This window comes from Emys orbicularis, chromosome 2, assembly GCF_028017835.1.
Source record: "Emys orbicularis isolate rEmyOrb1 chromosome 2, rEmyOrb1.hap1, whole genome shotgun sequence".
Classification (NCBI taxonomy): Eukaryota; Metazoa; Chordata; order Testudines; family Emydidae; genus Emys; species Emys orbicularis.
In genome coordinates this window covers 237866505-237884733 of record NC_088684.1, presented here as the reverse complement: position 1 = coordinate 237884733, position 18229 = coordinate 237866505, and the positions used below count along the sequence as shown (strand labels likewise).

Here is an 18229-nt window from a genome sequence, read left to right as displayed (position 1 = left end):
CGGTTTTTATATATTGTTGACTGCTCTTCAGAACATCATATGCAGACGACTGATCCTGTGTGCCAGAAACAAAGAACTGTGCCAGCTTGGAGTATATTTTGTTTGTTCTTTGTGGCCTTGCTGGTTTGCAGTGCTGAGGTCAACTTTTGCTACTGCCTGAGGGGAAAAGGCAATTTCAGGTTCCTTGGCTATGTGTTCAGCTTCCTCACATAACTCCTTCCATTGGCTTTCAGATGATCTCATTTCTTCAGAAGCAGGAGTATTGCTTGCTACTAATTCCAAGGAACTAGATAAATTCCGGCTTTAATTTTGCAGTTCTTCTGAAGCACTGTTCAAAATTTGAAGATCTATTCCTATTTGCTGAGGTTCTTAATTTTTCAAAAATTATTCAGTCTCTGCAGGAGGTCCTTAGCAGTGCAAATACAGCTGTTATTAAATTTACAAAGAATTTTCTGAAGTGGAAGTCTTGCATCATTTATATCCTAAAACAAAAACATATCACTTTCAACTGACCGACTGTAGTGAGGCGGATTGGCCGCCCACAGACCCGGAGGGGGAGGGGCCCCTCACTGAACCCTGGTGGGCAGAGCCACGCCACGCTCAACCCTCCAGCCGGAAGTCAGTGGGCGGGACAGGAAGTACAAAAGTCGGGCTGGAAAACTCAATTGGGGCCCAGGTGCTGGAGGCACCAGAGGCTTCCTGCAAGCTCCCGAGCTGGGAGGCTGCCACAGACCCTGAGGAATCTGAGGAGTGGCCAGGGCCATTTAGAGACCCAAACACGGAGGAGCTGCAAGCCCTGACAGAGGCCCTCTTCCCCGACAACATGGACGACCCTCTACAGAGCCAGGTACGCCCTGAGGGAGAGTTAATAAGTGGCCCAGAGGTAGCCGACCCCTGTCTGGCTGCAACACTGTCAGCAAGTGAGTCAGTGTGGTGCGCTCAGGATCCCCGCTGACCCATTGGCAGACCGTTCTGGCACTGCTAGGGCCCTGCTGGGACGCAGGGGAGTGGATGGGCCTGCGTCCCCCCCTGCCACCCCAATCCGTGGGTGGCAATCTCCCCCTCTCTTAGGCAAGAAGCCTGCGCTTGTTGGCCCTCCGCTACAGTTAGGAGGCTCGACTGTTTTGCTGCACAGCCTGAGTGCAGGCCTGAGCCAGAGACTCTTTGCTGCCCCGCCCTCACCAGGGGCTGGGCTCTGTAACTTTGTTTGTCGTTCGGCCCTGATCACAGACACATGCTCTCATCTCCCGTTGCCCCGCAGATTCCCCATGCCAGGCGACCTCCCAGGCATTTGTCTTCCAAAGAGAATAACACAGCCAGTAAGTACCCATAAGGATTACCAAGATAGTGAACTTATTTTTACATTTCCTTTGGGTTTCTTAGGTATGTTTGAGTTAAATTTACCACTCCTGTATTTGAACAGTATGAGAGCCTCTGATGAAAGGTGTTCTGTAAATGCCAAGTACTATTATTTTTAGCCTCTTATTCTGCCATTCCCCATCTAGATTAAATATTAGACATTGACTGAAAGTCAGTGCCCGTGGACATTCTCACAGAAAATAGAAATCCATTCCATTCTTGCCACTTTTGGCAAGGCAGCAATTTGATTCAGTGACATGATTGTGAGATTCATGATGCACATAAGGACATCTTAAACACGCTTGGATTTTATACTGGGATCCCCCTGGATGAAAGGGACTTGAAGCTAGTGTAACCAGATAACAAGTGTGAAAAATTGGAACACTTTTTTCTCTGGGGTGGGGATATAGGTGCTGTGACGCACGGCTAGAAGTGGTTAAATATCCTGCAAAATAAATAACCCTCAAAAGACATGTGGGGAGATAATGTTTGTGTTTTTGTGTGTATACATATGTATGAGTAGGGTTGACAATGTAACCAACAGTCCCTGTCTATGCTGTATTCTGATAATTCAGAGGTCAAAAGAACATCCTATCATTTAAATGAATTGTAAACATGGGATATCTTGGTATTCATCTCTCTTTGAAATGTACTGTGAATGGAGGAGGAACAAGCAAATGGCCTTATGTTAATTCGTATAGCTAAGTACCAGTGATGGACCTCCTTCAAAGTCATCCTAATTACCTTTTGTTCCCTGAGGAACTCCAACTTGTCAAAAGATATGAAATTGTATAAAAGATATTTGGATCTTGATTCTGTCATTTCAGATCTACTTGGACTTCATCGGGAGAATTTTGAGTCGCAAGACCGAGATCCCAGTTATGCTGGTACACCCTGAATATGATATTTGGACATCGGACTATAACCTATGAACTATTTCTGAAAGAAGCAACAGAGGGTCCTGTGGCACCTTTAAGACTAACAGAAGTATTGGGAGCATAAGCTTTCGTGGGTAAGAACCTCACTTCTTCAGATGCAAGACTTGCATCTGAAGAAGTGAGGTTCTTACCCACGAAAGCTTATGCTCCCAATACTTCTGTTAGTCTTAAAGGTGCCACAGGACCCTCTGTTGCTTTTTACAGATTCAGACTAACACGGCTACCCCTCTGATACTATTTCTGAAAGAACTCTTTGCAACTACAAATCTCACCATCTCTGCTATGAATCTGCACCTCAATGAACTGAATTCATGCCTGTATGTATATTGATCTTTTAACCATACTCTCTCTTTAGTTTTTTAATAAATTTTAGTTTAGTTAATAAGAATTGGCTGTGTTGGGGCCTTGAGGTGCTACCTCCAGACTACAAATGTCATAATAAATGTTGTGTTTTATGTTTCACAATAATGCCCTAGAACTAGGGAAGGTGCGTGTGACAGTGGGGAATGCTGGGATTGTGGAGGTGACCTAGGAAACTGCAGAGTGTTGTGCCCTCAGTTTCCACCCCAGCTCCTGATTTTTAACAAATATTGGAGCAGAAGGAATTTTTGTTGGTTGTGGTGGTGATGGAGTCTTAATTATGTCTCCATTTAAAATGTAGTAGCTTACACTATCAACTAGAATTGGTACAATGGGCTAAATTCTGTCCTCAGTTACACAATTCTAACCCCACCCGGGTTGCATGGTTGTAACTGAAGGAAGGATTTAGCCACCAAACTCTTAACTCTGTAACAGTTGTCCAACACCAACCAGGTCTGGGTACTGCTGGGAGAGGCACCCAAGAAAGGAATTCTATCTTCCTGGTATTTGCCTACTATATCAGGGGTGGGGGTGGTAAGCCGAAAACGGTATCTATTATTTTACCATTGCCACATGCAGATATATTAATGTGAAAGTTGCCACACATTGGGGTATTTTCAGCTCAATCACTTCAGGAAAACAAAGTGTAGCTTGTTTTTTATGAATGCTATAGAGGGTATAGTCCAGCTGTAACCAGTATTTCCTTTAAGCAGATACCACTCTCCAGTCTAACCAGTTAGGGCTGATGCTAGTTAACTCAACTTGACTGATGCTGCACTGTAGTGATTAGGCCCTTCCCATTAGCAGCTGCCTCTTGGAAGGGCAATCAAATACAGTGAAATTCTGGAACAGCCTCACAATAGGAGTTGCTGGCACAAGCAACTTAATTTTAAGAGAGAGCTGGACAAATTTATGAGTGGGATTGTATGATGTGGTTGGTTAGGGGAGCTGACTTCACAGCCCTGAGCGTCCCTTCTGGTTCATGTTTTATGTTCCTAAAATATCATGCTTAAGGGCTTCAGCTGGTCACCTGCAGGGATTCCCCCCTCCTGCCCCCCATTGTATTCTGGTGTTTATCTCCTTCCTCTAAAGCATCAGAGATGGCCATGGCTGGAGATGGGACACTGGATGAGGTGGGCCCTGCTCTCAGGTGTTACTGAGAATTTTCTGATGTGCTTAGCCAGCTGGCTCTTGCTCACATGCTCAGGGTCTAACTGACCACCATATGTGGAGTTGGGAAGGCATCTTCCCCAGGTCAGATTGGCAGTGAGCTGGGGGCGGGAGGGGGTTGCCTTCCTCTTCAGCATGTGGTGCAGTTCTTGTGTTAGAATCATCAGGGTATATCTTATTAACTCAATTCCTTGCCATGCCTGGTGCACCTCCGCGCCTCCTATTCTCTGCCTGTGACAGTTTAATCTCCTGAGGGATTTAATACTTTGGTCTAATTTCAGTTGTTGGGTTTGATGCCTGGGTGTTGGTGGCCTGTGATATACAGCAGGTCAGACTAGATGATCCGGTTGTCGCTTCTGGCCTCAAAGTCTGACATTTGGGCCTGAAGATTGTCTATTTCTAACCAAAGATGATTTTTAAAATTAATTGAGTGGTTTGATAAAATAGAACACCTAAAAAAGGAAATGGCATTCTTCCTTCCAAAGCGCACACCTTCCTTAAATCATAAACAAAACAGTCTACAGTATTCTACAGTAATGGCCCAAAATACTACAGAGACACGATTGTAAACTATAGTGTTGTGAATCATGACAGTGTAAAAGCAAAAAAAAAAGGGTTAAGTTGCCATTTAAGTATCAAAAACAAAGCATCTGTTAAGCTAAGTCTTAGCCTAATATTGCGGAGCCTGTAAAAGCAGGGCTCACATCAAAAGCAAATAAAAACAGCAAAATCATCAGTGTGACTCAGCCTTAAAATAGCAATAATTAAAAACAAAAATTAAAAAAAGCAAAACATAACATAAACAAACTGCAAATGTTTTAAATGAATGCATGCCACTAAAATGTATAAATGCTTGTGTAATATTGCTTGTACTTTAAAAAAACTAAGGCAAAGATGCTCTCTGTCAGCTGTGTTCTTCCCTTGCAATTGCATGTCCTAAATAAAGCTATCTCTAATTTTATTGCTTCCAACCTAAAAGTAAAGTTTGTTTCTTCCACAATATTTGGTGCCTTGTGACTCGGATGGCTACGCCTGGCTGAGGCAGTGACCACTACTACGGACCGTTCTCCTTCGAACTCCAGGCGTCAAGAGACCTTTTGAAATCTCTGCTGGGGTGTCGGAGGAGGACTGACCGTGGGGCCGTCTGTCCCTTTCGGCTCACGCCATGCGAACTTTTCCTTATGCAACAAGATCAGACGCAGAACAGTGTTGGGGAATTGGTTGCCCCATGTAAGGTCAGTAATATGCATGTGCGGGACTGGGAAATGTGTTGTTGCCCCAGGGTCAGGGCCGGCTCCAGGGTTTTGGCCGCCCCAAGCAGCCAAAACAAAAACAAAACAAAACAAAAAAGCCGCGATCGCAATCGCGATCTGCGGCGGCAATTCGGCGGGAGGTCCTTTGCTCCCAGGCGGAATGAGGGACCGTCCGCCAAATTGCCGCCGAATACCTGGACGTGCCGCCCCTCTCCGGAGCGGCCGCCCCAAGCACCTGCTTGAGAAGCTGGTGCCTGGAGCCGGCCCTGCCCAGGGTAAGCCAATGTGTGGCTTAGGTCAGACCTATTGAGTTGAGGGGTTGTGGTAACGCCCTCAAAAAAGCACACAAGTGTGTTCAGTCCGGACTAAGGGGTTGTGATGATGCCCTCAGGTTAAAAAAAAAAAAAGGGAGAGAAAAAAACCCGATGCAGCGTAGTAAAAATTTCCTATAAATTAAAACAAGCCAACCCCCCCCCAAACAAACAAACAAACAAAAAGCTTCCCCCCCAAAACCAAACAAACAAAAAAACAAAACAAAAAAACCATAGCTAGCAAGCTTAGTCCACAAATAAAATGCTGGCCCTATTCAAAGATGCTGCTCACCGCTAAAAAATGGCTAACAAAAAAAAAGGGGGGGACTTAAATATGCCCAAGCAGCTGTAAAATCTGCAAAACACTGCCAAGCATTAATAAAATGTGTTAGGTTTCTTTTCTCAGAAATAAAAAAAGCGCTACCCAAAAACCCTAGCAGCCCTGCCACTCCTTAAAACCAAAAAATTGGATCTATGTAAAGGTCCACCAACAAAAAACTGCTTTGGCTCCACGCTAAAAAGCCCCTTACCAAGTCCTGCTAACTACCAACACCGCTGTAAAATGCCAAAAACTAACTGCCTGGACCCATGTTTCTCACTGCAAAAAAAAAACCTCCGCCTCAAAATAATTCCACTCCTACTATTAATCAGCCTGTCTCTCCTTCTAGTATTTCTTTTCCTCCTAAACAGCAAAAGAGAAAAACAAGGTAATGTGCTAGTAACCTCTCCCTTGTCCACTGACAAAGCTAACCTGAATTCAGTATTTGCTACAAAAACCAAAGCACTACAGGGCAATGTGCTGGTGACCTCTCCCCTTTACAATGCTAAGCCACAATTGCTTAAAAAAAAAAAAAAACCTCACTCCGCTAAAATTGCCAAAGTCCAAAAATTCCTAACTACAAAAAATATTATTAATTAACCCTAATAAAAAAAACAAAAAATTATACACTGGCAAGAAAAAACCTTGTAAAACCCATGCTTAGGAATGTGGTATTAATTAAATTTTGGGGTTTATTCTACAGGCTGCGCCCTGTGTTTTTAAATAAGTATCTTCAGCATGTATTGCCCTCCCTAATTAAATTTTAAATAACAAATACCAAAGGCACCTTGTTGCCACTACTCCCGCCATCTCCTCCATTACACTATTACCCCTGTAATACATCCAAATACAAACAATGCCATATATCTAATAAAACCCAATGGCCAAAGCCTTCACACTTTGGTAATTTATTTAAATATTGTTTACAAAAATTATTTTTAAAGTTCAAAATATCCCATATAAGCAAACAATTAAATAGAAAAAAAACTAATCAAAACAAATAAAAATATATAACATCACTACAAATAAGCTTCAAAAATTTAAAATTAAAGTTTTATAATGGGGTTAATAGAATGGCCAAACAAAAAGTGTATAGTATATTTAAAAAAAGTCCTTATTGTTTTGGTTACCCAATAAATAAATAATCAAACTCATACTCAAAGAGTATGTTCTGCTACTAAAAATTGTACATGTACTAAAATTATCCCAGTAACTAATAATTTAACCTGTACCATATTACAAAATACTCCTTCCTATGCTATTAATGTTAATGCCTCTCAAAAGTACCTAAAAATATTTAAACGATAAATATAATATAATGCTATCCCCCCAAAAATATACTAAAATATCAAATAACAATAATTAATGCCACATTCAAAACTGTAAAATTTACCCTGCCCCTATCCAGCTTTCAAATCACTTTCATGTATCTAAATCACTCAAAGGGGCTGCTATTTGGCTAGCACAGCTAAAAGCCCAGGTCTCCTCTTAAAAAAAAAAAAAAAAAAAAAAAAAAAAAGGCTTAGCTAAATATTTATAACATGGTGCAAATAGTGCAGCAGCAATTTGAAATATTCTTAAGGGCCAACAACATAGTAAAAAATTAAAGCAACTAAAAAAAGCCACTGGTCTTATTACTAAAGGACAGCGAACCCAAGTGCAAGCTACAGTTGGTAAATTACATGTTATTTCTGCCCTTAGTTTAATAACCCAAAAGCTGTTAACAAAAATAATATTAAAAATCACTAAGGCAAAAAAAAAATTGCAATAAAATCTGTTCAAAAATTCAAAATTTCCTAAATGACCAACTAATGGCCATTCAAAATAATCTCAAGCATCAAGCGTGGCCCACTGCCCTGACTAGTGCTTCAAAAATGCCATCTAATTTGTGGCCATAAAAATATACTTAAAAATTTTCTAAATAAATGTGCAAGTACTCGCAGTGCTCCTTCCTTACAAGCATATGGGCCGATAGGAGAGGTGTAGGCTCCCACATACCAAATCCTGCCAAGCCCATAAAAAAAATGCATGTAAAATTAAATAATTCACCATAATATCTAAAAAATGTCACCATAACTGCAAAAAATCACATTATTTATTGGCTTGCAAACAAGTCCAACAATCAAACCTTAGGTATCAAATTCTTTTAATTGAACCACTTTAATATCTAACCAATTTCAAAATTTGCGCTTACTCCTACCAAAGGTTCAAAAAATTTCTAACTTGCAGGGTCAAATCCATGTGCTTCAAAATATATATTAAATTAAAAAACATGCTTTTCATACAGCCTATAAAGTGTTTACTTTATGTACTAATTATAATGTAATGTGCTATATAACTAAGGCAGTAAAACAACCCCAGCATATTATTACAATAAAAACATTAATGGGTGTATTGCTTTTATTTAGTCTACAAATAAGTTGTTGTTGTTGTAATAAATGTAATAACAAAAATGCCTTTCATGTTCATACTAATCATGCATTATTGTTATATCCAGTTAAAACTTATAAGGCTAATTCTAATCCTCCTAAGCTAAAAACAAAAATACAAAGCTTAATGCAATTTAAAAATTTAAAAATGTTAGTTATGCTAAAAAAAGCACAAAAGGGGGAGTGTAAAAGCAAAAAAAAAAGGGGGGGGGTTAAGTTGCCATTTAAGTATCAAAATCAAAGCAACTATTAAGCTAAGTCTTAGCCTAATATCGCAGAACCTATAAAAGCAAAGCTCACGTCAAAAGAAAATAAAAACAGCAAAATAATCAATGTAACCCAGCCTTAAAATAGCTATATTTAAAAACAAAAATACAAAATACAAAAATAAGCAAAATATAACATAAATGAACTACAAATGTGTTTAATTAATACATGCCACTAAACTATATAAATGCTTGTGTAATATTGCTTGTACTTTAAAAAAACTAAAACAAAAATGCTCTCTGTCAGCTACGTTCTTCCCTTACAATTGCATGTCCTAAATAAAGCTGTCTCTAATTTTATTGCTTCCAACCTAAAAATAAAGTTTGTTTCTTCCACAACAGTTAAATACTGAAGCTTTATTTATAAGCTTATGTCCGTTCTAGTTACCATCGCATTTATTTCAGTCCACTACTATCAGTTCTGTTCAACTTTTAAGTAATTGTGGTCATCTTTTACTTATAAAGGAGGTTTAAAAAAATAATGCAATTTGCTTTGACTTTCCCTGGTCTTCTACCAAGTGATAAGTAGTGGGGCCCTTATATCTCACTGGGTTACTGCAGGAATTATTTGCCAACTCTTCCCTTTCTCCTCCTCTCACTTTCCCTTTGCTTCCCTGGTTTTTACTTTTTAAAGTTGCTTATTAACATAACAGCTGGTCAAAAATGTTCAGATAGAACATTTTCCCATCATAAAATGCCATTTCATCAAAATCTAAACTTTCTGTGGGACTGTGTCAACCCTGACAACATTTTATTTGGGGGGGGGGGGGGAAGCATTATGATAATGCTGAATAACGTGTATTTACAATGCTTAGCACAATGTGGCTCCAGTCTTGGCTGGGGCGTCTACACACAAAAAGAGCAGAACCTCTGTTTTACAAACTAATTGGGGACTGAGGAGTTCATAACATTGAAAAGGTCACAAAATTGAATATCTCGAACTGACAGTAGGTACAGTGTGAGTTGCAGCATGGTGCACTGCATCACTTTCTTCTTGTTCTTCAAACCACAGCAAAACATTTTCCAACACACTGAAGGCCTCAAAATGTGAAGGGATGTCAACTTGCTCTTCATCAGATCACATTCATGCTGTGATTTTCTACTTCCTCCCCCCAGTCGGGGGGTGGGGGGGAGGAGGAGGAAATGATCCTGTAACTGGTTGTTCGTCAGATTGGTGGTCATAAAATCAAGGTTCTACTGTAATAGTAAAATGGCCTGATTTTCTGATGTGCCAAGCACCCAACAACTCCTCGAGATTTCAAATAAGAGTCGTGGGTGCTTAGCAGCTTCAAACTTTTGGTCAAGACCTTCCTATTTAATTCTGCTTATATTCTTATATGGCATTCATTGCTATGGTATCTGAGTTGAACCATGAGCACAGCTAAACCAATGGCCAGGTCTACTCTTGAAAAGTCTTTGCCAGTAAAGCTATCCCACTATACTACACCGGCAAAACGCTCCTAGTGCGGATGCAGGAGTTGTTCCTGTTCCCACTGAAATGACAAAAATTCCATTGACTCCATTGGGATTAACACAGTTTGGGGCTTGGGACAATCATGTATTTGTGCTTCTCACCTTTCCCCCCGGCTAATCTACAGACACAGACATCTGAGCTATGGAAGCCAAGGAGTTAATAAACTCTTAGGAAGAGTCAGTCCCTGTCACAATGTGTTTTGTACAATACCTAGCATAAAAAAATAATGTAATGGTAATGAGAGCGTGGGGCCCTAGAAATAAACAGACTTGAGGTGTAGGGTTTTGAGCAACATTGAAGTCTAGCTGGAAAGTAAAAGGTAATGGTGGGGGGGGGGGTGAAGAAAGCGATGGGAAATGTTGCCTTTTCTTTCAAAGGGAATTGTATCATTTTACCCTGAACCTTGTGGGGGGGAATGAAAAGAGGAATCATCACCAAGTGCCCATGCCTGAACACCTTAATCAGGCAAAACTACCACTGGTTTCCCTGACTTTCCAAAAACCTTGGGCGCTCAGATTCCAGCATGATGAGGATGATATCAGCACCCAGATGGAGGGGAAGATAATTATGGGATTTTGTTTTTGCACAGTGGAAAGGGGTGGGGAGCCACAGGGTACTGTAAGGTCTGCATAAGTTTTCCCTTAGTAACTGATAGACGTCCCTACAAGTGTGGTGAAGAATCTGAGCTTTGGGGTGTTTTTCTGAATCAACTCTCTGAACTTTTTAGGAGACATTTAATCTCATTTAAGCAGGAAAGAACCACAATTGGAGGCTTTAGTCCTTTTACCCATTTCTGGTCCACACAGCGGCATGTCTTCACCAGAAATGGTTTTCTTCTTTTGGTCGGGGGGTAACTGTGGGGAAGGAATCACTGATAGGAGATGTGGAAAGGGGGCCCCAGAGCATTACCTTGAAACCTGATCCTTCGGTACATGGAGGAAGGGAAACAAGGTAGCTGAAAACTGGGCGGCGGGAAGCAGCCTGCTGTTTATAAGGGGCAGGGTAAAGCGGGCACTGAGGCTTAGGAAGAGCAGCGTCTGGGACACACCACCCCGGGGAGTCTCCCTTGGTTAGGGAGTGAAGGCAGGTGTGGGCACTCCGCAGTCACACCCGCTCTGGGAGCAGCGCAGGGAGCAGCGGGCAGGTGAGGCTCAGAACCGCTGGGACGGGGACAGTCTCCTGCTGAGGAATCTCTCCCATCCCCCGAGACAGGCTTTACCTAGCTGCCTCCACAGTCACACCCCCCCGCCCCGGGCAGGAGGCCGCCTGGGGTCGGCCCAGGGCTGAGCGATGGGGAAGCACCAGCCGCTCTGGCGCCAGCGGCGTGTCCGAGCAAACCCCTCGCCCAGCCCCTCCGCGCTACTCGCTCTCCTCCCACGGGGGCTCAGCGGCGCTCCCCGGCCGCCGCACTCGGGCAGCGGGGCACCTTCCCCGGCAGGATCGGGGCCGCGTCTCTGGGGGCTGCGCGCTCCATGGCCAATGGCAGCTCGGAGTGACACGCACCAAGGGAGCCCTGGCCGCTGGGACTGAAAGCAAAGGGATCGTGGCCACTGCGGGGGGCGGAGGTGAAAGTAACCGGGTCCGATCCTGTCCGGGACCAGACAGGTGTAGTGTATGAAACTGCTCTGGGTAGGACTGTGTTACTGGTAGCAGTTACCGATAGGTAATGGGTTATAAGAAACTGCTATTGTAGTAAACTGCTACCCGATGTAGCAGATGCCTACAGGTAGCAGTTTCTTGCACTGTAGTATATGTGAAATTGCTAAGTGTAGAAATGTGCTATCTGTAGCAGTTATTTATACTTATAGATTGTAAGAAACAGCTTTTGTAAAAAGATGCTACTTCCCTCATAGGTCAGGTTTTCTAGACCTTATTTTTTTCCCCCTTCTCTGGACTCTCTCCAATTTTTACTACAGTTGAGACCTAATCAGCGCAGAGTAGAGTGGATATCCCAGAGTGATGTTCTGGTTTTTGGAATAGATCCCTTTCCACAGTACTGATATCCAGCTTGTGGTCCACTGTGACCCCCAGACCTCTTTCTGCAGTCGTCCTTCCTAGGAAGTCATTTCCCATTTAGTATGTGTGCAGCTTGTTATCATTCACAAACTTAATAATTGTACTCTCTATGCCATTATCTCAATCACTGATTCAGATTTTGAATAGAAACTTATCCAGAACTGATCCTTAGAGAGACCCATTTGTTATGCCCTTTCAGCCTGACTCAGCCCTTTCAGCCTGTGAATCACTGATAACTACTGTCGGAACTGTTTTCCAACTAGTTTTGCACCCATCTTATTTTAGCTCCATCTAGGTTGCATTTCCATCGTTTGTTTATGAGAAGGTCCTGGGAGACCTGTAACACTGCAATCTGATGAAGCTAATTCCTACAGATAGCAGTTTCTCACACCGTAGGTATGTGAGACTGCTGTCTGTAGGGCCAGGTCTACACTACCGCGGTAGTTCGACGGCTGGCAATCGAAGTTCCGGGTTCGATTTATCGCGTCTGGTCTGGACGCGATAAATCGATCCCGGAAGCGCTCGTCGTCGACTGCGGTACTCCAGCTCGGCGAGAGAAGTACCGCGGAGTCAACGGGGAGCCTGCCTGCCGCGTGTGGACCGCGTCTGAACTGCGGTAAGTTCGAACTAAGGTATGTCGACTTCAGACTTCAGCTACGTTATTCACGTAGCTGAAGTTGCGTACCTTAGTTCGAATTTGGGGGTTAGTGTAGACCAGGCCTAGCAGTTAGCTACATCTGATGGCCTTTGTATAGCACTATCATTCAGAGGTTCCTATTGCACACAGTTCCTGGGGTAATCTTTATGTGTTTGTGCATTCCTTCAATAAGCCACTAACATTGTCTGGCCTCATCTAACAGAGCATAAGAACATAAGAATGGCCATACTGGGTCAGACCAAAGGTCCATCCAGCCCAGTAATCTGTCTACCGACAGTGGTCAATGCCAGGTGCCCCAGAGGGAGTGAACCTAACAGGTAATGATCAAGTGATATCTCTCGTGACGTCCATCACCACCCTCTGACAAACAGAGGCTAGGGACACCATTCCTTATCCATCCTGGCTAATAGCCATTAATGGACTTAACCTCCATGAATTTATCCAGTTCTCTTTTAAACCCTGTTATAGTCCTAGCCTTCACAACCTCCTCAGGCAAGGAGTTCCACAAGTTGACTGTGCACTGTGTGAAGAAGAACTTCCTTTTATTTGTTTTAAACCTGCTGCCCATTAATTTCATTTGGTGGCCCCTCGTTCTTATATTATGGGAACAAGTAAATAACTTTTCCTTATTCACTTTCTCCACATCACTCATGATTTTATATACCTCTATCATACTCCCCCTTAGTCTCCTCTTTTCCAAGCTGAAAAGTCCTATCCTCTTTAATCTCTCCTCATATGGGATCCATTCCAAACCCCTAATTATTTTAGTTGCCCTTCTCTGAACCTTTTCTAATGCCAGTATATCTTTTTTGTGATGAGGAGACCACATCTGTACACAATATTCAAGATGTGGCGTACCATGGATTTATACAAGGTCAATAAGATATTCTCCGTCTTATTCTTTATCCCCTTTTTAATGATTCCTAACATCCTGTTTGCTTTTTTGACTGCCGCTGCACACGCATGGCCGTCTTCAGAGACGATGGCTCCAAGATCTTTTTCCTGATTAGTTGTAGCTAAATTGGCCCCCATCATATTGTATGTATAGTTGGGATTATTTTTCCCAATGTGCATTACTTTACTTTTTCCACATTAAATTTCATTTGCCATTTCGTTGCCCAATCACTTAGTTTTGTGAGATCTTTTTGAAGTTCTTCACAGTTTCCTTTGGTCTTAACTATCTTGAGCAGTTTAGTATCATCTGCAAACTTTGCCACCTCACTGTTTACCCCTTTCTCCAGATCATTTATGAATAAATTTAATAGGATTGGTCCTAGGACTGACCCTTGGGGAACACCACTAGTTATCCCTCTCCATTCTGAAAATTTACCATTTATCCCTACCCTTTGTTCCCTGTCTTTTAACCAGTTCTCAGTCCTTGAAAGGATCTTCCCTCTTATCCCATGACAACTTAATTTACGTAAGAGCCTTTGGTGAGGGACCTTCTCAAAGGCTTTCTGGAAATCTAAGTACACTATGTCCACTGGTTCCCCCTTGTCCACATGTTTGTTGACCACTTCAAAGAACTCTAATAGATTAGTAAGACACAATTTTCCTTTACAGAAACCATGTTGACTTTTTCCCAACAATTTATGTTCTTCTATGTGTCTGACAATTTTATTCTTTACGATTGTGTCAACTAATTTGCCCGGTACTGATGTTAGACTTACCGGTCTGTAATTGCCAGGATCACCTCTTTTTAAATATTGGCGTTACATTAGCTATCTTCCAGTCATTGGGTACAGAAGCTGATTTAAAGGACAGGTTACAAACCATAGTTAGTAGTTCTGCAATTTCACATTTGAGTTCTTTCAGAACTCTTGGGTCAATGCCATCTGGTCCCAGTGACTTGTTATTGTTAAGTTTATCAATTAATTCCAAAACCACCTCTAGTGACACCTCAGTCTGTGACAATTCCTCAGATTTGTCACCTACAAAAGCTGGCTCAGGTTTGGGAATCTCCCTAACATCCTCAGCTGTGAAGACTGAAGCAAAGAATACATTTAGTTTCTCCGCCATTACTTTATCATCTTTAAGTGCTCCTTTTGTATCTCAATCGTCCAGGGGCCCCATTGGTTGTTTAGCAGTCTTCCTGCTTCTGATGTACTTAAGACATTTTGTTATTACCTTTTGAGTTTTTGGCTAGCTGTTCTTCAAACTCCTTTTTGGCTTTTCTTATTACATTTTTACACTTAATTTGGCAGTGTTTATGCTCCTTTCTATTTACCTCACTAGAATTGACTTCCACTTTTTAAAAGTTGCTTTTTTATCTCTCACTGCTTCTTTTACATGGTTGTTAAGCCACGGTGGCTCTTTTTTAGTTCTTTTACCGTGTTTTTTAATTTGGGGTATACATTTCAGTTGGGCCTCTGTTATGGTGTCTTTTGAAAAGTGTCCATGCAGCTTGCAGGGATTTCACTCTAGTCACTGTACCTTTTAATTTCTGTTTAACTAACCCCCTCATTTTTGCATAGTTCCCCTTTCTGAAATTAAATGCCACAGTGGTGGGCTGTTGCTGTGTTCTTCCCACCACAGGAATGTTAAAAGTTATTATATTATGGTCACTATTTCCACGCGGTCCTGTTATAGTTACATCTTGGACCATATCCTGCGCTCCACTCAGGACTAAATCGAGAATTGCCTCTCCCCTTGTGTGTTCCTGTACCACCTGCTCCAAGAAGCAGTCCTTTAAAGTATCGAGAAATGTTGTTTCTGCATTTCGTCCTGAGGTGACGTGTTCCCAGTCAATATGGGAATAATTGAAATCCCCCATTATTATTGAGTTCTTAATTTTGATCGCCTCTCTAATCTCCCTCAGCATTTCATCGTCACTATCACTGTCCTGGTCAGGTGGTTTATAATAGATCCCTCACGTTATATTCTTCTTAGAGCATGAAATTACTATCCATAAAGATTCTATGGAACATGCTGATTCACTTAAGATTTTTACTTCATTTGAAATACAGAGACACATTTGAAATACAGAGACATGGTAAATATTTCTATCCTCAGATACAAATGTTACATGCATACAGGTTGGATAAACACTGTCAATAGGTCTTCAGTTTTGCAATGATATCCCACATCAGCCATCTTGCATAAAGTATATATTAGCTCTGTCATATCCATATCATAAGCATATTTTCATAAAGAATGTAGAGTATAATGTCACACCCCACATTTATGTTTGCTGATCTGCAAACAGTAAAGGAGCATGCACCTTTGGGTGCAAACGCTCATGACAATAGTGCAGAGCCATGCAAGTTCCATGATTCTGTGTGAGATGGCAGACAGTGAGGAGGGCCAGGCAGCTTAGTGGATTTAGAAAAAAAGGTGTAAACATTATGTATACATTTATGTACGGGATACATATAAAATTAGTGGATGGTTAACAATGCATTATAAGAAGTTGGATCCCATGGCCACAACCACCCCTGTCTGACGTGTTTGGTACCCAGCATACACTGCCAAAACAAAGCTTCCCAAAATACAGTGGGATATCTATTCATGGTGCACCTCACTCTGACTCTATACAAGTGCTTCTGGTGAGTACCCTGACTGCTGAGACAAGGAGTCCAGGAGGCATGCACACAAGTGACGTAGTGACTCTATGCTGACATAAGTTGAGTTAACCCACATTTAAAGTGTAGATATGGCCTTAGGTATATTAAATGTTTGGGAGAGGTAACAGGAACTGTATGAGGGTAGACTAAGATTCATTCAGGTGTTTAGGTTCAAGGCATTGGAACTGGCCTTACTGCACCCTACAGGCTCAAGAACAAAGAAGCACATAAAAAAAATCATTTATTTATTAAAATTTCTTGACTCGTGGGTGTATAACTCATGCTGGGAGTGGACAATGGGATGGTTCACTGAGTCATTGCCTCGTCTGATCATTCCCAAATTAGCACCTGGCATTGGCCACTGTCACAAGACAGGATACTAGATTAGGCGGACTATTGGTGTGACCCACGATGGCAGTAATTACAATAGATTTTTTTCCAGGGAGAAAGACGTTATAGGAGATAATATACTGCCTTTATTGAATATTTGAGAATCAAGTTGTACACAGTGGCATGCGGAAAAACACTAAGGGCTAGACTGAGAGGCAAAATAACAGTTGCAAAAATGCAATCCCCACTGGTGGATTGACTCAACACAAACTTTTGACACTAGACCAGAAATTCAGTCAGCTCTAAAATGAGAAGAAAAAATTACATTTAAAAATTCAGGGAATTCAGGGAATCCCAGCAACAGATAAGACAACTGCTAGGAGACTCTATACCAGTGTTTACCAAACTTGGGACGCCACTTGTGTAGGGAAAACCCCTGGCGGGCCGAGCCGGTTTGTTTACCTGCCCCATCCGCAGGTTCGGCCGATCGTGGCTCTCACTGGCTGCGGTTTGCTCCAGGGGCTTTCCCTTCACAAGCGGCGTCCCAAGTTTGGGAAACACTGCTCTATGCAATCTGATACTACACTGGCAAGTTAAAGTGCTCTAACTTGCTGGCTCAGGGGTGTGAAAAATCACACACCCCCCCATCACAGCAAGTTTGAGTGCTTTAAAGCGCTAGTGTGGACAGGCTCGGTTCCCAGTGCTCGGAGCTAATCCCCTCATCGAGGCAGATTACCGGGAGCACTGGCACCCGCAGCAGCGCTTTGAACTTTGTAGTGTAGACATAGCCTCAGTAGGTTAGATCAGACAAAGAGGAGTTGCATTGACTAGGCATTGGGATGCCTGTGCCTTTAAGAACCCAGCCCTGGGAAGCCGATGCTGAGAGGTGCTGTCTGTGAGAGAGGAAATAAAAAAAGCCCATTTTCCCCGACCATTTTTGCACACACGGGTGTCTCAATGCCACTGGGGTAACTGTTACCCCTGTGCCCCTGCCTGTGCCGGGTTTTGCCCTCTGTCACCCTCTGCCAGCACCTCACCCCGAGCTTAACTCCTGATCCTCCCCCCAGCCCTGATTTTCCCTTTAGCCCCTTTCCTAATGCTGCATCCAGCTGCTTGACCCCCCGACCAGTAAATTTCCACCCCCTTCTCACACCCTGGCCACCCCCCTCCTCCAAAGACCCTTTGCCACTTTTTAACCTGTCAAAAGCAAACCGCAGAATCTTACGGCTAATAAGGGCAGGGTGAAGGGCAGTGGCTTCAGCAGATGTACTGAGCATGCTCAGTACACCGTAAGTAGCACACTACTATGGAGAGCACTTTAATACACTACATCCGCCGCCGCTGCCACCGCTACTGCAACAGAGCCCCGGGCCCTTTAAATCTCCGCCAGAGCCTCGAGCCCTGGTGTAGCGGCAGCAGCTGGGATCCCCCGGGGCTCCGTCGGTGATTTAAAGGGCCCGGGGCTCCGCTGCGGCCGGCAGCCCCTGGCCCTTTAAATCACTGCCAGAGCCCCACTGCCGCTACCCCAGGGCTCCGACAGCGGGGCTCGGGCGTTGATTTAAAGGGCCCAGGGCGGTAGCGGTGGGCAGCCGGGAGCTTCTGGCCCTTTAAATCACCCTGGGAGCCCTGGGAAAGCAGGAGGAAGTCTATGAATAGCTCAGCTTTTCCCACCATGTGGGAGAGACCAGTTGGGAAGCAGAGGGGAGAGCAGGGCTGCCTGCAGTCTGCCAGCACAGCACTTCCAGGCCCAGCAACTGGCCTAACTTGTAACTCCAGCCTGCAG

At 43.0% G+C, this 18229-nt stretch overlaps 1 protein-coding gene across 1 annotated transcript in view; it reads left to right on the top strand.

Moving 5' to 3' along the window:
• Positions 1-823: 823 nt before the first annotated feature.
• LOC135873816 (ATP-dependent translocase ABCB1-like) overlaps positions 824-18229 on the top strand; it is a 76297-nt gene continuing 58891 nt past the window's right edge. The window contains exons 1-2 of the mRNA XM_065398430.1: positions 824-847; positions 2187-2246. Coding sequence (XP_065254502.1) covers positions 824-847; positions 2187-2246 — 84 coding nt within the window. The remainder of the gene's footprint in view (positions 848-2186; positions 2247-18229) is intronic.